The sequence below is a fragment of the Pholis gunnellus genome (genome assembly GCF_910591455.1).
Source record: "Pholis gunnellus genome assembly, chromosome: 19".
Classification (NCBI taxonomy): Eukaryota; Metazoa; Chordata; class Actinopteri; order Perciformes; family Pholidae; genus Pholis; species Pholis gunnellus.
Genome location: NC_136546.1, coordinates 19,433,072 through 19,458,507, shown reverse-complemented (window position 1 = coordinate 19,458,507; position 25,436 = coordinate 19,433,072). Strand labels below are relative to the sequence as shown.

At 42.8% G+C, this 25,436-nt stretch overlaps 1 protein-coding gene across 1 annotated transcript in view; it reads right to left on the bottom strand.

Moving 5' to 3' along the window:
• Positions 1-25,436, bottom strand: part of galnt14 (UDP-N-acetyl-alpha-D-galactosamine:polypeptide N-acetylgalactosaminyltransferase 14 (GalNAc-T14)) — a 131,919-nt gene that overhangs the window by 4,207 nt on the left and 102,276 nt on the right. Inside the window, exons 7-14 of the mRNA XM_079179944.1 lie at positions 22,783-22,870; positions 21,101-21,185; positions 17,111-17,214; positions 15,018-15,144; positions 10,229-10,321; positions 9,009-9,092; positions 7,333-7,477; positions 1,186-1,305 (exon numbers count right to left, since the gene is read on the bottom strand). Of these exons, the coding sequence (XP_079036070.1) occupies positions 1,186-1,305; positions 7,333-7,477; positions 9,009-9,092; positions 10,229-10,321; positions 15,018-15,144; positions 17,111-17,214; positions 21,101-21,185; positions 22,783-22,870 (846 nt within the window). The remainder of the gene's footprint in view (positions 1-1,185; positions 1,306-7,332; positions 7,478-9,008; positions 9,093-10,228; positions 10,322-15,017; positions 15,145-17,110; positions 17,215-21,100; positions 21,186-22,782; positions 22,871-25,436) is intronic.

Sequence of the window (25,436 nt, the reverse complement as noted above, 5' to 3'; positions counted from 1 at the left end):
AGACTTCTCGGTGTTGTTGCCGCCACGGGGGAACTCATTCTCAGTGTATAAAAATATCCGGACCTGTTGAATATTATATTACAGTCTCATTATTATGAAGCCGGAGCAGGAAGAGCTGGCTGCAATAAAACACGGAAGACTTGCTGAATCATCTCAGATTCACTGTGTTTCATGTATTATGCTTCTTCATTTTGCTTCCAGGTCCTGCTGACGTGTATTCGCCGCGTTCTTCTGGATTTATTTAGGACTTTACTTCCTTTCTTCTTCCTCCTTTCCTTCTTTAATCCCACCTTCCTCTCTCTTTACTTCCTTATCTCCATTTTATCTTTCAACTTCTTTCTTTCTGGCCACTTCATCTTTCACACCAGTCACTCGTGACTCATAGATCAAATAATGCATAACAGTGATGACAAACACAGTGAATCACACACACACACACACACACACACACACACACTAATCACATCCTTACAGACAGAATTAACACACACTTTTCCATGCAGACTGAACAGTTGGTGAGGTGTAATGAGGTGATCTTCAGCTACTTCTCTCCCTCCCTTGTCTCTCTCTCTCTCTCTCTCTCTCCCTCTCCCTCTCCCTCTCTCTCTCTCTCTCTCTCTCTCTCTCTCTCTCTCTCTCTCCCTTTCTCTCTCTCTCTCCCTCTCTCTCCCTCCCTCTCTCTCTCCCCCTCCCTCTCTCTCTCTCTCTCTCCCTCTCCCTCTCTCTCTCTCTCTCCCCCCTCCCCCCCTCTCTCCCTCTTTCTCTCTCTCTCCCTCTCTCTCCCTCACTCTCTCTCTCTCTCTCTCCCTCCCCCTCTCTCCCTCTCTCTCTCAGGTGATTTATTAGTTGTCAGGTTGTTCTCTGCTGCAGGGGCTTCTGGGATGCCGTCAAGGTGTCCAGTGGTCAGGTAATGACAAGTGTGTGTGTGTGTGTGAGGAGTATTTCTAGCTGCCTGTCCAAAAATCTGTCGAGCATCTGCCCCTAGCAGCGTGAATGTGTGTGTGTGTGTGTGTGTGTGTAACGATCATCTTTAGACAAATTTAGCTTTAGATTAATTAACATTTAGATTAATTTAGCAGCCACATGATATACGGCAGTGACTCGCCTGTGGCTTCACGCCACATTAAATGTGTGTGTATCCGTGTGTGTGTGTGTGTGTGTGTGTGTGTGTGTGTGCGTGCAGACCTGCTTGCCGTCGGCCATGTTGCAGGGCATCAGCAGGACCTGGGAGGCCGGGAAGGTGGTGGACAGAGACAGACAGTGCTGCTGCTGTCGGATCTGCTGCCCGTGAGTGTAGACCCACTCCTGGAGACGGAGACAGAACGTTACAACCATTATTTTGAGAAATGTAGCAAAGAGACATCAACGTAACCAGTGTAGCACGCTAACGTGCACTAAAACGCACGCGTGGCCGGCCCGTCTGCGTCAACAAAGCACACAAAAGCTCAGATTACAACACACACACAGAGGGAGAGCGACTTCATTCTCTGCTCAGGTCGACATCACGCCTCTAAATCTTTACACAGACGACAGTTGTTTACTGTTGTGTTAAAGCTCTGAATGTCGTTTATTGCTCCTTTAACTAAGAGATGGAGTTGGGACCAGCATAGAGTCTATTAGTTCATTAAGAAAGAGAATTAAGAAAGAGAATGAAGGGTAATTAAGAGAAACGTTGTATAGTGTGCTATATTATGCTAATCTGTTATAGTGTAGAAAATACAATACGTATAGAGATGCAACCTCTACGATACTCAAACACAGTGTTGTGGTAGCATTCGTGCTGACACGTCTTTCACACACACACACACACACACACACACACACACACACCACACACAACACACACACACACCACACACACACTGTTACAAGCAGCAAATACTAAGGAGGTCAAGGTTCAAAGTTACAGCGCCTCGATGTATTAATAATCATGTCGGAGAAAAACGTGTTGGGAAAGAAAATAAGAGCTTAGAGGAGAAACACACACACACACACACACACACAGAATGTGTAACTAGGTCAGGGTTATTATAGTAGCTGCAGGATCCATGGTAAATTCAACCTGTCCAGTGTGTGTGTGTGTGTTTTAAGGGCTCTCCACACCCTCAGGGGTTAACAGTGCTGTGACTACTGATCGTATTCATTATTGTCTGTATTTATTTTGTCTGACTGAGACACAAAATAACATCCAATAAATAAAACACAGAAAAGCAGAAATGTTGTCGTCACCGGTGGTGGAATGTGTACTTAAGGATATTTAAATCAAGATTTTATATGAAATTGCTGTACTTTTTTTTTTTACATTTGTTTCTTTGTAACTTTACAGATTAAAGTAATGAGTTTATGAAACATGCAGCGTTCTATTTAAAGGGACAGTCGCGATGTTTCCATCTGTCGCTTCGGTGAATCCGAACTAACCCTTTAAAACAAAAGTCACACAATAACACAAACTAACCGATCGAGGCAGCGGCACCGATAACTCCTGTGTTCTGAGAGGAAAAATGACTTTTTCTGTCAGAGGAGTCTGGTGTCTTTGAAGCACAGATAACGGCTCCAGGTCCGTCTGACAGCGAGGTAAAGAGGTGAAGCTATTCTAAATATAACGTTTATTTAAACCCGTGCTGGTTCTCCTGTCTGTTTCTACAAACTGTAGTAAAGAAGTATGGAGAAGAACCTCAAACAAACACACTTCAAATAATACGAAATATTCCTTTAAATGCCCAAAAGTATATCAATTAGTTCCAAATACTTACACATTCTTGCAACACAGTTTCCTTCTAGTTTTTCTGTTAATTAACTCATTTAAGCTTAAAATTATTAGTTTTTTATTATGAGGAAATAATCAACAACTATTACATTTATAGTTTTTAATTCTGCATTTACAGAAATGACAAATGAACACACGTGTACATGTTGTGACCGTAGTCGTGCTGCTCATCGTCCTGTAACGAGGTAAAGGTGACGCTGGGAGATCTTTTCAAAGCAGCTCGGTGATTCACGGAGTTTTATCTGGAATAACTCAACGCTGCGTTGAGTTGGGGTTGTATTTCACCGTACGATTGATTCATTGAGCTGCAGCAGAGAGAATGACCGTTGCAGGTTAATTGGTGCTGTAGCTCAACACAGGGAGTGACCTCACCACTGAAGCTGTCATGTGAGCACGTTAAGAGAAACGTAATCAGTTTAGGTTCAAATATTTGTTCAAGTGAAGGACTGCTTGGTTCTTTTTTACATTTTAAATCCGTCAACGTCATTATTATTGTTATTATTATTATTTCATACTATTATCTATATATTTACTCATGATTTTTATATATTTTATACTTATGCATTTATTATCTACATGATAAATACACTTATTTGCATCGTTGGTTTTGCATATTTATGAACATTTTTCAAAGGTCTCTCCAGCTTTGACTCATTATTTTTCTTTTTACATCTTGTATTTCTGCCTCCTATCTATCTCCCCTTTGTGCTGCTGTAACTTTGAATATCCCAGGGAGGGAAAAAAGGGTCTCATCTTATTCTATTGGATCTTATTCCTCAGTCTTGTTTTCATAAACACGACCAAACGTAGCGGAGTGATGAGAGGCGTCACACGTTAAGTGAGTACATGTACACAAAGCTATTAGAGAAAGAGGTGCAGTTTTGTAAGCAGGCCACAGTGAGAGTTGTTCAACGGCTGTGAAGTTAAACATGAAGCACCTGAGAGCTGAAACAGAACCTGCATGCTCAGCACAAACGTTCCCCGGGTGAATAAAGGTTAAAAACAAAGTGCACTTTGTCTCAAAATAACGTTGACACCCGTGGCCCCGTCTACACACATGTGACTGTCAGCTTTTATTTCTTTTTTTTAAGACAAAAGTTAACTGAGCTGCCTCGCGTTCATGCTCACATTCACAGCCAACCGCAGAGACGATACAACTTCATGCTTTTGCGCTCATTACATTTTGGGCCAAATTGTGTTCGGAGTGATGTTTTTGTGGCTCAGCGGGTCGCATTTCATGCCCGTCCGTCACTCTCCTCCTCCTTCATCTGCCGCTCGACACAGCGGTCGCCCTCAGATTTTGTGAAACTTGTCGAAAGTTGAAATGGAACAGTAGAATACGTTCACGTTCTACATGACGGCTGTGTTCTGCTCGTATGAGTTTACAAATTGGTCTCTCTGCTTCTCTTGCTATTGATTTCTCGCTGGTGCAAATGTATCGATTTAAAAATGAAAACTTTGTTTCTGATGGACTGAAACCAGAATCTTCTGTTTCACTAGTTTCACTTATTACACATGTTCTGCTAATAGACTCTAAACTGCTAATAGTTAGAAATGTCTCAATATGAACTATATGCTCTATGAACAGAATATTTTGTGTGTATTTTGCTGATTTTACAATTCTTAAAAACTGGTTCTTGTTTTCATGGTTTTTATTTTTATTTCTATTATTATAACATTTTACTAAACCAAACTTTTCAGGTTCCTCTGGCTCTTAATCAATCAATCTTAATTAAATCAATTGTGCCATTTGTTTGTGATGTTGACGGGCAGTAAACATGCAGCCTCTCTCACTAATGAAACACATTTTAAATTCATTTTGGAGTGAGTGCACGTTTTGCAGTTTTTTGTCCCTATTTTTTACGCTAAAAAGTGGTCGCCAACAATTGGCTGCCAACATTTTTCAAAAATGGTTGCAAATGGCAACCAGGCAATGTCGAGGCCTGTAAAGCTGACGAATGAATTGCCAAAATTGCCAAAGACATATTCGTCTTTTCGTTGTGGTCCTTTTGATGTGGAGGCCGGCAGGTATGTCTGAGCACTATGGACACGTCACTGAACAGTTTAACACAGCCATCAAAACATCATCTTATAAGATCATTATAATCATTATAATCATCTGATTAACAACCCTCTTTTGAATTATTAACAGTTTGACTCTTCTTCTAAAACAATCTGTGTCAACATATAACAGCTCCAATTCTCTGATCCGTCCCCTCAATGGTTACGGTTTGGTTAAATTTAGTAAAACTTTGATATCATTGACTGTCGGAGACGCGATGCAAACATCCACCTCCTGTGACAAAGTCAGACACTGTGCGCCGCACCAAACCTGGTGAAAAGGTTTTGCATCAAATGATCACGCTCCTTTCACTTTGGCTGCAGAGATTTAATATTTAATTCTTTATGTTAAATACATTCCCACCTGGGAGCCAAACCAGACTTCTGTACATGAACAATCATGGATTCAGAGCATTCCTTCAGGGCTTCTCTACAGCGGCTGATAAGGGAGAGTTACACACACACACACACACACACACACACGCACACACACACCTACACACATCTCAGTGGTTTTCCTTGTTAGTTAAGGGACTTGAACCAGCAACCTTCCAGTCACAGGCCAGCCTCTGCAGCCTTCAGGGCATTTCAGCTGCTGACATGTTTGCTCTCTGCGAGGCGGCTTGTTAGGGCGGATCACAGCCTCCACACTCGCTCTCAACACAGAATAATGAGAATCCTACGGGTATTAATTATGGTGGAGAGAAGGCAGAACACGCACACACACGCGCACACACACACACACGCACGCACACAAACACTCCTATAGTACCAACAGTGGACTATCGTTTCACACTAACCAAATGTGGACCGCTTCTGGGCATTTTAAAAACAAAAGGGAATGGGAAAATGTATAAAATATAAGTGCAAATAGAATTTTTTAATATCTTTTTTTATTGCCAAGGGGGGACTTGCAGTTTACCTGTAAATTATTAGTAACCTGGCTGCATGCAGTAAGTATAAGTATATTTATTAAGAACTTCAGCATCACTTATATTCCCAAAAATATATAACACCAGCAACTCATTTTCTTTTATAGGGTTTTCATATTTGTCTGTACTACTGTATGTAAATATCACGGCCTCTGGGGGTATGAATTACCTTTATCCTGTGGATTTAAATCTATTCTTAATTAATGAGAGAAACCTTCCCCCAGTCTCAGGTGTTTTTTGAATCATACTTCAACAATAACTTTGTTGTTGTTGTTTGAGCATCTTCAAAAGCATTCATTTTTAAAAGCATTCATTACAAAAATCAATAGTCGTATAAAAGATCCTGGATTAATCTTTCTTTACTGAGCACTAGTCATAATTGTGATTTGATGTTCCGTCTTTTTGCATCCATATTGCCATCTAAGAGGTAAAGCTAAAGTGTCACCTTCTGTTGTAACTCTACTATGTTTTAGTTTGACATCTCTCTCTTTACATCTATAACGACCTATGAGAGCGAGAGGGAAGTGAGCTGAGGTGAGCAATATGTCCTCATCCGTCTTAATAAATAAATAATACATATTTTCTTCTTCTTTAGGCTTCTTTCCGCCAGCAACTCATTACTACACATGTCCTGCATGTCAGTACAGCCAGGATGTAAAAACCACAATGTGTATCATTTTAATGGGGTTATAGCATCTTTCTAATGATTCTGATTGTGTGAGTTTTATTAGCAAAAAAAACCCATTTAGGAGCAGGAAATTGGGGACATTTTCGAGGTCCATAATATTAAGAAAGCATTTTATGTGTTTTAAACAGACTCCCACATGCTTCTTTCATATGACACTTTTATCTTTTTCTTTTCCATTTTAAGTGTAAAATGTTTTCCAGTTCTTATTCATCTGTTGAAATTCTTTTAAAATTCTTTTAAAAATGAAACACATTTTATTGTTAGCAATTTCAAGTAATCTAAAACCTCAATTAAATAGTTGCACAATTATTTACAAATGTCTTGTTTCATTCCAGAAAGATCATCATCCTTATGGACATACATACATACTCAGTATTTAAGAGAAGAAGCAAGGAACATTTGGAGGGTGAATCTACAGATTTAAGTAAAAATAAAAGTTTTAAATATCTATAATATGTTTTGTTTTTTTAGAACTTCTTTTAAAGCCACTATGTGCATCTGAGTGTAGCGCCCTCCAGTGGTAGCATTACAAAAACACAGCTGCAGACACCATTGGACACCAGCACTGAAGGAAATATCAGAACATTCTGAAAGGTGCAATGATCACCTACAAATGATATAGTGGCTTTATGACACAGACCGTTTAACACGTTTTTCGACCAAAACATTTTGTTAGAATGAAAGTCCGCACTCGGTTGAAAACCCCCCCAGGTTATAATTTCACATCAGATGATTTGACGACCTTTTTATTAACCGTCTTTAGATGTATTCACTGTTCACTTCATCCCAGATTCATCTGTTCATCTTACCTCTTCATGGCGGAGGAGAGCCACATCATTTTCTGCGTCACAAACATTGTCTTTCTAATGTCCTGGTCGACTCACCTGGTTGCTGGAGGGGACCCCCTCTGTTCCTATGCAGGGAGCCAGCGTGAGGACGGGCAGCTCCTGGCCCTCCAGCCGGCGAAGCTCCAGACAGTTCTGCCGCTGTTTGATCACCCCGGACTGAGAGTCAGAGTCGTCTGGGACTCTGACAGAGGGAACAAATCATAGAATTAATACAAAAATATATATCAAAACTGCATAGCTTGAAACCACTAGAAATAAGTGAGAAAAGATTATTTTTGTTGATTTGTGTGACTGTTTTATCTCCAAAACCACATTTACCCAAAGTGAAAGCAGCTGGGTTTGGAGGATATATCGTCTACATTTTAAGATACACTAACAGCCTCACTGAGATGAGACAGAAGACCCCAATCATCTCCACCATAGTCTCATTAACTACATCAAGATACCACAGTTAATTTGACAGTGATTCATCAAAACGACGCGCCTGATGCACCTTTTAACGAATCCTGCTTAAGGCCACGGTTCTCCAAACTCATTACTTCAGAAAGTTTCTTCCCAATCTTCCTCTTTGATAAACTTTCTCAGTCTTTTCTTGTTACATCCTCGGCCGCGCTATAAACTCGGGCTTAAGCCCTGTAGCATTAATTCAATCTGCTATCTCTCTCTGTTTTAATAACCCGTTAAAGGTTACTCTGCGTTTTAAGGGTCAGGTCCGTCCTCCCCTGAGAGCAAGCCTGTTAATTCCATTCTGGGGGATTAACACCAGCCTTCAGTGGATAAATGAGTATTTAAGTGTGTGTGAGTGTGTGTGGATTGAAGTGTATTTGAAAGATAGAGAGTGTTTAAATGAGAGCACTTATGTTTCTTAACTTAAAGACATTTGTATTGGCATTTGTGTGTGTGTAAAATTAGAATGCTGTATATAAGAGTCACTGCCAGGGCTTGTGACGTCGGTGAGTGTTATTGTGTGTTTATATGTTAGTGGGTGCAGTGGGAGCTCAGCCAATCAGGACGAAGGGAGAGATTTATTACAAAGACAATGAATGAGGTGTTCAAAAGAGCAGGAAGATGGCCTGAGTGTGGTTGAAGGTGGGTGTGCACTCACTGTGGACAGATGCGTGCATTGTGCACCGCCTTTGCAGACAACACAAAGCATTGCAGAGGTGTGCAGTGTTTGGTAAAAAAAAAGCTGTGTCATTTACAACAATAATACCTGTCCAGGTAAATATGTTCTGACCGTATCGTAAGATCTGCAAAACTAGCCACAGATTTGGAACCAAACCGCTTGTATTTTCCGCCTATCATCTTTAATTGTAGCTAGTTTTCTTTTGGTGTCCGTGGGAAAGTTGAGGGTACTAAAGTTGGGGGACAGAGCAGCAGATGCAGAGATATCCAGATTTATAGAAACTTGGTTAGAACTTGTGGCACAATCTCCATCGTCCCAGTTCATTACACTGGCGTAAAGCGTTTGACAACATGATGAATAAACTGACCTGGTGTGTAAAGTCGGTGGCATTCCCTTTTAAAAGTAAATAAAACAAAACAAATAAACAGACACAAAAACCTTTAAAAAATCATATCTTTAGAATGATGGTAATAAAGCCAGTTTCGATGTCTGTCTTGACATTTCTCCTCTCTCTCAGTTGCTTTACCAGGACGGATAAGTTCAAAGACACACACACACACACACACACACACACACACACACTTACTTGAGCTCCGGGTAGACGTTGTCCAAGTACCACTTAAAGGATTTGCACTTGAGCTTCTTGCGGAGTTCCACTCTGCCTCGGATGCTGGTGACACACAAACAAACGCACAATCAGACGTTCAGATGAAAGACTGAAGCAGCCACATAAACACTCAATCAGATATTCAGAACCCTTGTGACTTACACTAAGACATCAGGAAGTGGTCATAAAATAACAAGGCATACCCAAAAGAATTCGTACTGATATTTAAAAACGAACGCACAGCCTGGACAAATAATGGAAGCGTGTGATGTGGAAAGGCAGGTGAAACCCTACAGTTGTGTTTAAATGTCACCGTTTACCTGTGTCTTGACAGATAAACGCTGACATTTGCGTTAATGTCTGTTCCTGCTGTGTTTTTCATGATTATTGTGTGACTCACATTGTGGGGACTCGCCTCCTGTTTGGGGACCAAAACTCTGGTCCGATGTAAACCATTTATTATATGTTTAAAGAGTAACACGCCAGATTGAAAAGCTGGGTTTCAGTTAAACTTTAACTATTGGACGTCAGCAAAAACATTTTCAGGAGGTTGTTAAGTTACTCTGTAATGTTACGGTTAAAAGTCCCGGGATTGAATCGTGGTTCTCTATTCACTCCTGTTGGTATTCTGGTTGTAATAGTCCATTGTGGGCACTATTGCAGATCAATATCCATGTCTACTTTATGGCCCTATTTGAGTCACAGCCTTTAATTATTGCGGTGAAGTACAGCTGCAGATGCTGCTTGTGGCACTTAACACTTTTTAAGAGTTTGTATTTCTGTCACCTCCCACAAGTTGCAACAATCTGTAAAGTTGTGCCAATCCCCCCCTGGTTGCCGTTGAAATTGGCAACGATTTTCTTCCATTATTTGATGGTTTATAGCCGAGATTAACAAGAAACAGTACCCAGAAACAAAACGCTTCACTGGTATTCATGTTTAACCACCAGACGTGAACGTCTTTCTGTCGCTTTCTTTTCTGGCTCTGCTACAAGAAGACGACATTTCTATTCCTAACCTCACCCACAAAACTCAGATTGGTGTTTTTCCAACTGAAGAACTGGAGCCATCAACAAGCACAACAACAGTCCTGATTGGAGATTTGCGGCCAATTCAGAGATCTGGAACCAGGCTAGCGTGAAAATCAACTGTGTGTGATTTGTGTGTGTGTGTGTGTGTGTGTGTGTGTGTGTTCTTACTCTCCGTAGGATTTCCCTCGTGCTGCAGGCCGAGCAGAGTAGTAAAAGAGACTGAAGTCGTCCATCCACACCTCAGCTGTGCGACGTGTGTTCCTGTATCCACAAACACACACAGAATTAAAACCTTGTTGCCTCACAATCTAATTTCCTGCTGCAGTATATTTGCTTTATGTTACACTTTAAAGGTATATTTCACCCACAAGATGACCGTGAGTATATAAATGACCTTGAATTCTTGAAGAAACTTTCTCACACGTCTCCACGGTGAACGGAAGATCCATTTACAAACTCTCACACAACTCGACCAATATAATAAAGTCTCATTCATCCAGCGGTACGCTCACTACTACACAAAAACACGCATCTTTGCTTAAACCGTACTATTTAAAACAGCAGTGCGCCTGCACAAGCGTGAGAATGTTTGAGCGGAAAATGTTTCAAATAGTACGTTTCTAGTGAAGATGCACGTGTTTTGTTAAGTTGTGAGCACGCGACAAATTAAACTGCACAAGTTGTGTGAGAGTCTGTAAACGGATGTTTTGATATAGTTGTTTAACGGAGCCCCATTTACTTCAAGGCATCAAGTCTTTTCTCTGTTTTTTTATTCTCTGTTCACTGTGGAGGCACGAGAGAAAAACTAAGATTTCTCCCAACAATTCACGGTAACACACGAGGGAAGTAAATGATATACAAATGGACATTTTGTGGGTAAAGTATTCCTTTAATGGCGGCAGCAGCTACAATGAACATCCGTATGTTACAATGTTACTAATTCTTTGACAATTTAAATCTCTGATGTCTTTGAACGCATCAGGCTGCGTTTACTTAGTTGTGTTCTGGAATAAACTGAGACCAACAGCTATCCAGAAAGTAGGAAATCAATCAGACTTATAGTAAGCAGGCAATGCTAAACAGGCTTTAGATTGTGTTTTAGATTTAAGGGTAATTCATTAGTCACACACAAGGTCTCTCACACAGTATGAAAACAAACAGGACAGCGTCATCGCAAACTGTTTGGGGACGATGTTTAAATGTTTGAATGAGAAAAAGGACACATGCAAGAACAGCTATCCTCAACCTCATTCCAGCTGACAGTGGCATAACGCAGGTTTACAGCCCAGTTCATTTTTTCTTTCATGTATTTGGGAAGATGGGCTTTGAAGGCCCCGGTGTGTAAGAGTTAGTGGCATCTAGTGGTGAGGTTGCAGATTGCAACCAACTAAACACCCGTCAGATCAACCCCTCCTCCTGCAGGCGTGGTGGAGGACTACGGCGAGCTACAAGTAGGGAGAGTTATCTTTAGGAATGGAGCTACTCTTATCAATACTCTGCTTTTCTACGTAACAAAATAATTGCTGTGTGTGTGTGTGTGTGTGTGTAGCCCGACAGAGAGAGCAGAGCAGATGTGCGCTGCAGAGTGATAATAAATTACATCAAAACATTAAAAAGCACGACTATAAACACCAGTAACGTCGAGGCTTATCAATACTACGATCCCTAATGATTTAGCACCGGGGCCCGTTTAATACCGGGTTCCTGAACGCATCGCTATCTTCAGATAACGAAAAAATGAGAAAGCGGGGCAAGATGGCCGACCCGCTTCCTGTGTAGATATAAAGGGCTTTTTTCAAAGCTTAGAAAAAAACTATGATTCTCAATTTCAGGTGACTATACACGGATTAAACCATAGTTATGAATATTATATTCCATTGCTGCCAATTAACTAAATGTTACACACTGAGTACGAGGTCCGTCCTCTCCTCCGTCACCTGATGTTTTAACCACAGTGAAATAGAGGAGAAGCTGCTGCAAAGAGGGAAGGAAACGAGTAAAAAGAAAACTGACATCAGCAGTGTTCACCTGCTGCCAGCTCTGCTGCAGAGAGAACAGCCCCCCCTCCAGATGTGGTCTGGACGAACACCCCGCCATTAACTTGTTGTTCTTTCCAGATATCCAGACACATATTGCAGGTTTACACCGGCTGTAAATCCTTCCCTACTGCTTTACCTCTCATTCACTTCGGGCCCTGCGCTTCATTCACCGACACTGGAGCACATTTTCTTTATCTCTAAACACCCTCCATTTACTCCTCTTCTCTCCCTCCCTTTCTCTCTCTCTCTCTCTCTCTCTCTCTCTCTCTCTCTCTCTCTGTCTCTCTGTAGTAATTAGCTATTAGCCGAGTTTCTCTGAGCTGTGAACTATCTCCTTGAAATGATAGAAACCCTCCATTACAGGCGTTACACACACTGGCGGTTGGCGGTTTAATGAAAGGGGAAGAGAGGGAGGATGTGAGATGCTTGTAGGCGTACAAACATAAATACGTGTCACACACACAGGCTTACAATTAAAAGAAATCAATCATCACACACACACACACACAGGACACAGCAGCAGGCCTCGCCGAGGGGGGGAACCAGCATAATCTTTGTAATCGTAATTATTAAGCAGCTATTTTTACTGAGCATATTCATAACTCAGACTGCCGGCGTCGAGCCTCCGGCTAATTAACCCGGCGGGCGCAACCAACTGCAGCTTTGTTTTGGGGGCGAGCGGCGTTGATCACAAACATCGGGGTCATCGTGATACGAACCAAAAAAAGCCATCGCCGCCCGTCATCCGCACAGAACAGATGTTCGCCTCAGTAACGACCGACAAGGAGCGACACGGGCGGCTGAACGGCCCCCGACAGGAGGAACAAGAAAGAAAGTCTCAGAGCTGGCGTGAATTAGCCGGTTGACACAAAACAATAAGTTTATACGAGCCGTTTGGCGGAGGGGCTTCGCTCCAGAGTGCCGTTGAGCGGCGTGGAGCGCTCGTTTTTTTGGGGGGGGGAGGGGGGGGGGGGGCTGAAACCATCCGACTTGGCAGCGTTGGTGCTTTGCTCCGCCCATTGAGGCCTCAAGGGGAACCTAACTTCCAAACCCTGGCAGTATAAATGCCTTGCTCACATGCCCGAGGTTCCTGAATTACTGAACTGTTAAAGGAGTAATACTCCAGATGAATCGTCGGTGTGTGGCGTTCACTGGATCCCGGGAGTTACTTTGTGGTAAAGCGATGTAATTTTGTTCTCTGCGAGCTCACTTGTCTTCTTCTACAGTTTTGTCATTTACAAGGTTTCCCAGAATGCCTTTCTATACATGGATATTCAACCAGTGCGAACTGAAAAGTGAAACCAACGCTTTGACCTGCATTCTCTCTAGTGTCCACCAGGGGGCGACTCCTCTGGTTGTATAGAAGTCTATGAGAAAATGACTCTACTTCTCTCTTGATTTATTACCTCAGTAAACATTGTAAACATGAGTTTATGGTCTCAATCTCTAGTTTCAAGTCTTCTTCAATACAGCATGATGTTCATTTAGTAAATGATGGTCCATTTAGAGTCAAACAGACCATAAAGCAGGGGATGCTTTAGGGCGGGAAAATGTTTTTTGCAAAAAAACAATATGGCGACAACTCCAGTCAATAAAAACGGCAGTTCACAAACCAATAGATGACGACTACGCCCACTTCTTGTATACGTTATATGATATTCACTAACAAAGGGGACACGTTTTGAACACTGTCACCACACCATTTCCTTGTTCTTATGGCACATTGTACAACACTTTGACAAACCCGCCACGCAGTAAAAGTGCACCTCAAGTTTGTATATCTGAATGGAACCAGCGTCCTTATTGTAACCACGATTAATCTACTTAATACGAGAACAATCCACACGCAGCCTGAGCACATTAGTCCCGTTAATGGATTATTGGACTGCCTGTAAACATCTTTCAGTTTGAACTGTTTGAAAGGGGCAGAGAACAGAACACAGCTTATGCTAATAGGATGATATTGTACTCGCAGCTCAAAGGCTCCCAGGCAGCTGTAAATCCACTTTAACAATGATGTGAGCAAGCTTTTTTCGGTGGCGGCGACACACACAGCTCAAGAGTGCAAGCGAGTGACGCACGACATGTTTCCCGCGTGTTACATCAGTCAAACAGCAAATCAGTGAGCTGGAAAGATTATTAGTTCATGACTAAGTGCTGTGAAATGATTTTAGGAAATGACAAATAGTTTGTTGGAAAAGATAATCAATCAAGAGTTAATTTATATTTATTATGATTTTTTTTTTTTTTAAAGTAAGATATTATAATATGATTTAAACATTAATATTGACGATATTGTCTTTTCGCTGCTGTTTGAATATCACGTCACTGACAGAAGCTTCCTAGAACAGACGCTCGACTCCCGTTAATGAGTCTCATTAATCTCATTAATGAGGAGAAATGTTACAGTCTCTGTTTAATAATACATATGGCGAAGGCATATGTATTATTATATATATTATATTATATTATTATATTATATATATTATTATATATTATATTATATTATATGACAGTCTCTGTTTATGGCGACGGCGTATGACTGTGCTGAACATTCGGTAGGAGAAGGTGCACGTCGGGGATCGTGCCACAAACGTCTGTTACCGCACTGAAAAGACTTCAGCTGGTTCAGGGCTCGGGGTGGTTTATGTCGGGTTAATCCAGATGGAATGGATTTAGTCCAACTTGGTCCGTTCACTTACACTCGACAGATCTGTAAAACTGAGTTCCTCCAAAAAGAATCACACAAAAGCACCACTTTGATTCTTGTGTTTTCCAGAGATTCACTCATACGTTTCTTAGAAATAAGTCATGCTAATAAAGTTATTTGTACTACAAGTGTTGCTGCAGTTTTGACGTATACTGCACACATTAAAATCCACCTAAAATAGAAATTCTGACATTATTAAGACACTTACTTGATGTACGTGTTGGCGTTACCGTCGGGGAAGACGTACGGGTGTTTCTTCCTGAAGACGTGACCCACTCTGCTGCAGGGCAGGATCTCCAGACTGCCGCCGCACTGCCACACCCGGAACGAGATCTCTGCAAGCAGGTAAACACCCGACACTTAACTCGTGTCTGTATTTCTTTATTCATTCTTCTCACCAAACCACTGGTGGAAACAAAAGGGGTTTCATTTTTTCTTGCAACATATTTCTTTTCTCAGTCCAACAAACTGACAAAACAAACCCAGACATCCTGTCAAGAATGTCCCCAGAGGGGACCGGAGGAGGAGGAGGAGGAGGAGGAGGAGGAGGAGGAGGAGATGCCGATGGTGCCGGCAGCTGAGCTCTCCTCCTCTCTCCAGAGCTCCGACTGCAGGTCCAAGGCTGCAGGTGAAGCTGGATCTGGGTCTGTCCACGGTGGACCGGTCTCTGCTGGAGGATCTGGGTCTGTGCACGGTGGACCGGTCTCTGCTGGAGGATCTGGGTCTGTCCACGGTGGACCGGTCTCTGCTGGAGTCTGAGCTGAAGGAGGTTCTGGTGAACCTGCATGATTTCATCTGGTTTCACCAGAATCCGACCCGGTGGCTCCGATGACGAGCATCAAGAACAACTCTATAGAAACAGACCATCTTCTCTCTGATGGTCTCTTTACTGATGGAGGTCTATAGAGGATCAGGACTACACTGAGACTGGTTCATATAGAGGATCAGGACTACACTGAGACTGGTTCAGAACCAGTTAAAAGATCCTCACAGTAACTTTAATATGTGACATCCTGGTAAGGATGTTCATTTGACCTGCTTACACTGTGCTCATTCCCTCTGCATCGTGTGTGTGTGTGTGTGTGTGTTTTTGTGTGTGTGTGTGTGTGTGTGTGTGTGTGTGTTAGTTAAATGTAACTGGCAGAGCTGCTGTCTGAGCTCCGAAGAGAGAAAAAGAGAAGTAACAGAGCTTTTCCCCAAAGAACGAGATGCTGCGAACTACAAAGTTTTACGGCGAATAAGAGGGAGAGAGAGAGAGAGAGAGGGAGAGAGAGAGAGAGAGAGAGAGGGAATTGGTGAGAGGAAGTGAAAATGAGAGCGTGGACCGGGTTTGATGAGGAAGAGGAGCGATGGAGGTAAAGATTAAACACCAGAGAGTACAAAGGAGAACAAGAGAAGTCAGCGAGATACTGACACACAGCCTGTGAGACTGACAGAAACACCACAGAGAGCAAATGAGTGTGTGTGTGTGTGTGTGTGTGTGTGCACGTCAGAAAGAGAGTCTTTCATTGATCTGAGAAAAGCAGTACAGCAATCAGCAAACTGACTCAAACACACTGTTACTGAGCGTGCACACACGCGCACACACACACACACACACACACACACACACACACACACACACACACACACACACACACACACACACACACACACACACACACACACACACACACACACACAGTTCAGATGACTGCGGGCAGGTAGCAGCAGGAGAGCCAGATGTTGCTGCTGGATGGATGTCAGACTGTAAAGACTTTCACCTTCACTCAGCTGCTCACAGCAGTGATATTAATATTTGATATTAAGCTGATTTCTATGGTACACATCGTCGTATTTTATTAGCTTATACGACGTGTGATACATCATACATATACTATATTGACACTATGGTACATAATAACATATCCTGTAATAATTAGATGCATTTCGTGACGATGTTGCAGTCGGTAGACTTTCGAGAAGCTGAATAAAGAGCAAATGAGTAGCTGACAGTCTGTCTGCTGTCTTTAACTGGTGTACATGGTCTGTTTTTACATTTCTGTTTGACTTTGAGCGGCGCTCTTTTGGCAGAACGACGATGAAAACATACCGTCAGACGATCAAGAGTTCCAGAAGCCAAAAACAGAGGATCAACTCCGAACATTCAAACCTCCGCATTCTGGCTCAGAAAAGAGTTTGCATCACTACGACTGCGTTACAAACTAATTCTGATGAAAATGAAATACATTTCTGGCTGAACGCTGAACTGTTGACAGGCTTTGATGCTTTATTTCCGTGACCGGGAAAAAGACGACTCACCGAAGTTCTCCCCGCCCCAGATGTCCATGGCCGTGTCGTATTTGCCGAGGTGATTGAACCAGGACCTGTCAATCACAAAGAGGCCGCCCGCGATGATGGGAGTCCTGTCGGAGAGAAACAACAACAAGAGAGGAGAGACATGAGAAACAACAACATGAGAGGAGAGACATGAGAAACAACAACAAGAGAGGAGAGACATGAGAAACAACAACATGAGAGGAGAGACATGAGAAACAACAACAAGAGAGGAGAGACATGAGAAACAACAACAAGAGAGGAGAGACATGAGAAACAACAACATGAGAGGAGAGACATGAGAAACAACAACAAGAGAGGAGAGACATGAGAAACAACAACAAGAGAGGAGAGACATGAGAAACAACAACAAGGGAGGAGAGACATGAGAAACAACAACAAGAGAGGAGAGACATGAGAAACAACAACAAGAGAGGAGAGACATGAGAAACAACAACAAGAGAGGAGAGACATGAGAAACAACAACAAGAGAGGAGAGACATGAGACACAACAACAAGAGAGGAGAGACATGAGAAACAACAACAAGAGAGGAGAGACATGAGAAACAACAACAAGAGAGGAGAGACATGAGAAACAACAAGAGAGAAGAGACATGAGAAACAACAACAAGAGAGGAGAGACATGAGAAACAACAACAAGAGAGGAGAGACATGAGAAACAACAACAAGAGAGGAGAGACATGAGACACAACAACATGAGAGGAGAGACATGAGAAACAACAACAAGAGAGGAGAGACATGAGAAACAACAACAAGAGAGGAGAGACATGAGAAACAACAACAAGAGAGGAGAGACATGAGAAACAACAACAAGAGAGGAGAGACATGAGAAACAACAAGAGAGAAGAGACATGAGAAACAACAACAAGAGAGGAGAGACATGAGAAACAACAACAAGAGAGGAGAGACATGAGAAACAACAACAAGAGAGGAGAGACATGAGAAACAACAACAAGAGAGGAGAGACATGAGACACAACAACATGAGAGGAGAGACATGAGAAACAACAAGAGAGGAGAGACATGAGAAACAACAAGAGAGAAGAGACATGAGAAACAACAACATGAGAGGAGAGACATGAGAAACAACAACATGAGAGGAGAGACATGAGAAACAACAACAAGAGAGAAGAGACATGAGACACAACAACATGAGAGGAGAGACATGAGAAACAACAAGAGAGGAGAGACATGAGAAACAACAAGAGAGAAGAGACATGAGAAACAACAACATGAGAGGAGAGACATGAGAAACAACAACATGAGAGGAGAGACATGAGAAACAACAACAAGAGAGAAGAGACATGAGAAACAACAACAAGAGAGAAGAGACATGAGAAACAACAACAAGAGAGAAGAGACATGAGAAACAACAACAAGAGAGGAGAGACATGAGAAACAACAACAAGAGAGAAGAGACATGAGACACAACAACATGAGAGGAGAGACATGAGAAACAACAAGAGAGGAGAGACATGAGAAACAACAAGAGAGGAGAGACATGAGAAACAACAACAAGAGAGAAGAGACATGAGAAACAACAACAAGAGAGGAGAGACATGAGACACAACAACATGAGAGGAGAGACATGAGAAACAACAACAAGAGAGGAGAGACATGAGAAACAACAACAAGAGAGGAGAGACATGAGAAACAACAACAAGAGAGAAGAGACATGAGAAACAACAACAAGAGAGAAGAGACATGAGAAACAACAACAAGAGAGGAGAGACATGAGAAACAACAACATGAGAGGAGAGACATGAGAAACAACAACAAGAGGAGAGACATGAGAAACAACAACAAGAGAGGAGAGACATGAGACACAACAACATGAGAGAAGAGACATGAGAAACAACAACATGAGAGGAGAGACATGAGAAACAACAACAAGAGAGGAGAGACATGAGAAACAACAACAAGAGAGAAGAGACATGAGAAACAACAACAAGAGAGAAGAGACATGAGAAACAACAACAAGAGAGGAGAGACATGAGAAACAACAACAAGAGAGGAGAGACATGAGAAACAACAACAAGAGAGGAGAGACATGAGAAACAACAACAAGAGAGGAGAGACATGAGGGTTTCTGGGTGGATGACACATTTTATTTCTCCAGAATCTGATCAAATCGAAAAGTAAAAAGGCTCATTCTCCACTTTTGTTTATCTGTGTTTTCCAAAATAGACAAACGCCACACAAACACTCTCTCACACACACAGACACACACACACACACAGACACACACACACACTTTTCTACTAAACAGAGGCTGAATCATGATCTGGACAATGTGGTGAGTGATTAGCTGAGGGCCAGCATGTGTCATCAAATACCCTCTGTCACTGCCTGCAAATAGCACTCAGTATGTGTGTGTGTGTGTGTGTGATTGTGTGTGTGTGTGTGTGTGTGTGTGATTGTGTGTCTCTGTATGTGGGTGGAGGCACATGAAACCCTTTTTCAAGCTCAATTTGTCCCTGTGTGTGTGTGTGTAAAGGAGTTTGTGTGCATGTAAAACGCTGTGCTTTGTGTGTGAGTGAGGAAATTAAATATCGTAAAATAACTTGGCAAATAAATGAAATGAGAATTATGCGTGTGCATATTTGTGTGTGTGTGTGCTACTGCTTTCTATCTTTGTGAGGACCGATCCACGAAGGTCGGTTCACCCGGACGAGTTTCTGAACCTTTCAGACGCAAAAACCCGAAAAAACCGTAGACTATAAGAAGTGGCGGTAGACATCGTGACGTCACCCGTCGGTTCGTGGACGTTGTGAAACCTCGAATTCGGCAATTTGGCCGTCGCCATCTTGGCTTTTTTTGCAACCAGTGAACAGGAAGTGACCATATCTGGACTGAGGAGGAGTGACGTAGAGACGCCGTATAGTCTCTGGTAGAGACCTGTCAATCACTGTGTAGCCCCGCCCCTAAAGCATCCCCTGCTTTATGGTCTGTTTGACTCTAAATGAATGTTTACTGAGGTAATAACTCAAGAGAGAAGTAGAGTCATTTTCTCATAGACTTCTATACAACCAGAGGAGTCGCCCCCTGGTGGACACTAGAGAGAATGCAGCTTTAAGACATGAAGCTTTGACTTCACTCTTCACAACCGTTAGAGAGTGAAGGTCCTTTATTAAAAAAGGTGTTGCGTGTTCCCAGACGGACAGGGTGACTCAGTCCAGCCCCCGCAGGTTGACAATGTACAGACAGAAGCAGAACACAGACATCTAAATAGAGACAGACCATCATAATAAACACACACACACACACACACACACCACCACCACCACCCGTCCATCTGTAAGTGTTAAACACTCTGCCTCCACTAAAAAAAAACATGCACAAAGTTGGCAGAGCAGTAAATCTGGGTTCCTGCCACCAATCTGACTTATGAAGGAGGAACAGAGCCAACGTTTATTACTCATCACTGTGTGTTTGTTTAAAGCTCCTCTGCCTTCCCTTCGGTTCTTCCCCGCCCAGCAGGGGGCGCTGCAGCAATAACAGGGCGACACATTTGTTTGTTACCGATTGCTGCAGAAAAGGATCTGCCGTCTGCAGCGGTCGGTCGCCACAGCACCGCAATCAACCACCATGAAATGTGTCACCGCAGATTGGATTCATTATCTGTCCGGGTTTGTTTCCGCTCCTGTGCTTTGTTGTGCTCGTCTACGATTGCGGCCGCATCCTGACACGATGATACAGTTTTAAATTGAGCGTAATGCTTTTGGATGATGTACTTTTCTTAATCGCAAACAGTTTTTGATGCATTGTTGTAAATGTACGGTTTGACTGATGTTCTAACGGGTTTAAAACGTGACCAACACTTTTATGAAGACTATTGGTGTATCGTACGATAGGCAGGGTGCAACGGTGTTGTTGATGGCAGTCTATGCATGTACTGTAGGTACTACAACAGTGTGTGTGTGTGTGTGTGTGTGTGTGTGTGTCAGTGTGTTACTTGATTGGCTGGGTCGGGTCGGTCCGTCGAGCTCTCTGTTCAGGTGACAGCTGCTCCCACTTAAAATGGAGACTCCAATCAAAACCTGAGGGAGAACAAGTATAAAGAATATACATTATAGTGCACACAGTACTGTAACAAGGCTTTATTAACATACATACACAAACAGCCGTCTCCTGCTTTGTCCTGTGTTTAGTTTTCCTCCGTCCCTCTCGCCTAAAAGCCGACTTTCTTGCTCTTTATAATCGTCTGTCGCTCTGACGCTGAACACTGGAGCGGACGGGTTTACATTGGGAGTTAGTTGAAAGCCTCGGCGCCGTGGGCCAATGACCAAGCCTCGCTGTTTGACGAGTTGGGAGTGAACAGACATAATGAAAAAAAAACGAATTGGTCTGAATCTATAAATTCTGACCAATCACTGACTGATAGCTGTGTATTTATTGTCTTGATTTATGCCTTTTGAATTATCTTTTACTTCCTTTGTCAATAATCCATCTGTTTCAGTGTGTGTGGACGTACAAGCAGGCGTGTGTGCGTGTGTGTGTTGGTGTGTGTGTGTCTTTGCTGATGAGGCAGTCCAGCAGGCCGAGGAGCTGCAGCCACAGCACTCCCATCCCCCGTCTGTGAGCGTGCACGTGTGAATCAATGAAAGTCCATCTTATAACCATCTTTTTTTATGTTATGAGCGACAGCTTCATCTATAATTAAAATGTCCTTCGTGAGCCGAACTTTGACCATCGATTTCGACGTCCCATTGATGTGTGTGTGTGTGTGTGTGTGATAAAGACAGAGAGCGAGAGCCGCGGACAGCGCTATTATCAGCATTGATTGGCGGCGGATCGCTGTTACCAACAGAGAAAGATTGGAATAAGACAGGCTAATGGAAAGAGAGAGGGACTACGAAGCACTCAGGGGGAGATTGGCTTCAGAGGAAAGTGAGGGTTGACAGACGAGCGGGCGAACACAGATGTGTATTGTTCTGATGCATTATCAGGCCGCTGTGCTTTCAGCTCGTCTGTAACTGCAGCATCTTGTTCGAGGCTAAAAAGGGGAAGAAAGGTCCTCCTCAGATCGTCCGCTCTGCGTCATCAATCTGCGAAGGCAGTTACTGATTCATCCGCACAATCTGCTTCCTCCACTTTCACCGCTATTAGAGACTATTTGGTTTCAAGCTTTTCAAGGCTGCATTTCAGCGATGCACAGATAATTATCCTTGAACCAAATGGAGGACACTCCGGCATGAAAGAGCTCTCTAATCCGGGCAATGCATTGTGAAATACCGAGGCTTGGTCAGTGGCCCTAAGCTCTACCTGCCCCTCTAGCACCAGTTCGGACGCGTCAAGGACGGCGCGTCAATATATACGCTTGTTACATGCTAAGTATTTTATAAAATAATCTTCTGTCTTCAGAAGGAGTTAGGTGAATCCAGTTGTAATACACAAAGAAAGGACTGCTCAGTCAAATCCAACTTGAGGGTCATTGCCAGAAGCAAATACTTCAAACGTGTTCTTGTTTGAGGTTCACGGCAGAGAGAACAGGTTCCTGAACTCATCATGAAGGGCTCCGTCATAAGTCAGAAAGCCTCCGGTGTTTCTCTCTTTCATCAAAAGATCCCCTGAAGCTGCCTCGGAGCCGTTGTTACTCCTCAAGAGTGCAGACGGACGGAGAGTCGTTCTATTTACCTCCACGGAGATCAGCGGAGGCCGCCACGTAGGCAAAGGTGTCCATGTTGATGATGTCGATGACCGGGCTGACCACACAGGTCGGGTCCTGGACACAAAGAACACACATTCATGGGTTGTACAAATACACAAACAAACAAACAAAGAAATACTACAGAGAGCGGCAGGAAGAGAGAAAAGCTGGAGACAAACCGAGAAGGTGAACGTGTGCTGGTGTGCAGACCGTGGAATTCATTTCTCAGTCCGACGTGTGTGTGAAACAGACTGTATATATATTCCAAGGTTCTTTTTAATATCGCAGCACATTAAAAGGAATTTCAGTCATTCAGCACCAATCATGCCCACAGCACATTTATTGAGGTAAGAGTGACCTCTACCTCCAATTCAGTTCCACTTTACCGGCGTTAATGTCAGACTGTTGAGCCATAAGAACATAAGAAATGTTGAAAACTCTTTCAAGCGAACGGAGACGTCATCAGGAGGGAGCGGCACACAATGAGTAACGCAGTGAATACAGCGAGGACGTCGGCAAATTGGCTTTTCGGTGTTGTTAGTGTTTCGGGATGTGAAGGATAAGGAGACGAGATCTGAGCTGATATCTCGAAGACGTTGAAGCCCCGACTTCTGGAACATCAGCAGAGTCCTTCAGAGCTTCTGGTGTGAACGCGGCGCAGAAACGTTGATAACTCATTACAGGCGTCGCTGACCTTGTTGCCTATGGTAGCAGCTTTTCTGCAGTTAAATTCAGCATTTAAAAAAATTCTACTACTGCCGACATGAGGCAGGAGTAAGCTGTTATTGGAGCGGTTAGCGAGCGCATGTCCAGCTACGTCATCAGCGGACCTATGAGGTCACGCTCTGCGGCTTTGGCGATGGACACGAAACGGAGGACTTTTCTGAGACCTGCAGAGTTGTAACTAAGTTTTAAAAATAAAATTATTGTACTTTTGTATGCATGCATTGGTGTCTGAATACATGTTTATAAGATCAAACCAGGGTTAAAGAGGCTGGTTTGTTGAGTGGTTTCCTTTTTAAATGTGGATAAATGCACATTTAAGTAGATTACAAAAGGAAAGCTCAACATTTGTGGCTTCTCACACACATCACACAAAAAGTGAAAAATATCAAATATTGACACCTATCACTGCCAATGTCCCTCCTTCCTGTGAGATGATCCATACGGTAACACGCCTCTTATGGATCTAGCTCAGTTATTGCCTCCTCAACCATTAAATAGAGTCCTAAACTCTAAACTACAGAGATTTCTGCATTTCATTTCCCTCATATTTCCACCTTCTCGGCACCATTTGCTCTTTACAAGGATAAAAGTACAGCACACACACACACACACACACACACACACACACACACACACACACACAAGCACGGCAGACTTGAGGTCCCCCGTTAAATCACGGAGTGTCCATCTATTAGTTTTGGTCAAACGGCTGGATGCGTCTTCGGCCGGTGCTATCACGGAGCAGGTGGAGCGGTTCTGGCCCATTAGCTGCAGGGTCAGCGCTGGGGGAGGCGTTCTGCATCCCTCTCTACGGCTCCAGCCACGTTACAAAGCACTGCATCTGCTCTAATAGCCGTTACCTTAATGACACCGCGCGGCACTCAGGGTGAAGCATTCGCGACATTACTGTTGTAATTGGACGAGTGTTATTTTCAAATCGCTCGGGAGCAGTTTCTTAATTTCAGCCAGTTCTTCTTTTTCCTCCACGTGATTTAAAACGAGAACATTTGATGAGCGAGTTGAGAGGAACACTGACCCCTCAGAACGTCCTGCATCACCATCCTTCATGCATATATCCTGCGGTGGCCGCTGGATTACATTACACAGTTCTTTACTGAATATAATATAATAGAATAAATAACAAACTTCAACTTCCATGTCCACGATGCTGCATAAGAACATCAGTAGAAACGCATTCAAGCTGCACCTTCAGATGTTACTGTGTTATTTAAACCGCTCTTAGTTTCGTCTTTAATGTTCTTTAAAGTATTTTCAATTAAAGAGCAGCGGAGCGAGACAGATTAGTGTCTGTTTTGTTGTCGTTAGTCTGCAACTCATCAACCCGGTCGCCTGTTTATGTCAGGAGCGTCCTTGTCGGCAACAAAGTGTTCAACCCGGTGACCAAGAAAACAAACGCCGGCGTCGTACGATTCTGCAAACCGCAGGTTGCAATGAATGTCAACGCCAAGAGGAGCAAACAAACAATGTCACTCCACAAACCTCAGTTACCATCGTCCACACTTTATATTCAAACGTTAGAGCAAAGAAAACTCCGAAACTGAACTGGTTAAAGCAGCCTGATGTAACGAGGAACAGGTTGAATCAATGCTGAACAGAAAGCAGCAGAAGATAATAGAAAATAAAGGTGTTCTGACTATAAATCCCTCCTGTACATAAAACAAACATCTGTACCGCATGGTAGCAGACAGAAATGTGGTTCAGAATACAAACAATAAAGTCTTATGAATGAAAAAATAAAATCTTTATGTGAAAACAAAAGTTGGGCTTTAGCTCTCTATATCAACGAGACAGACAATTCATTTAAGGAGAATATAACTTCATGGTGGTGTGGAGTTCTGCAGAGTGTGTGTGTGTGTGTGTGTGTGTGTTTACCTGGATCAATACCTCATACATT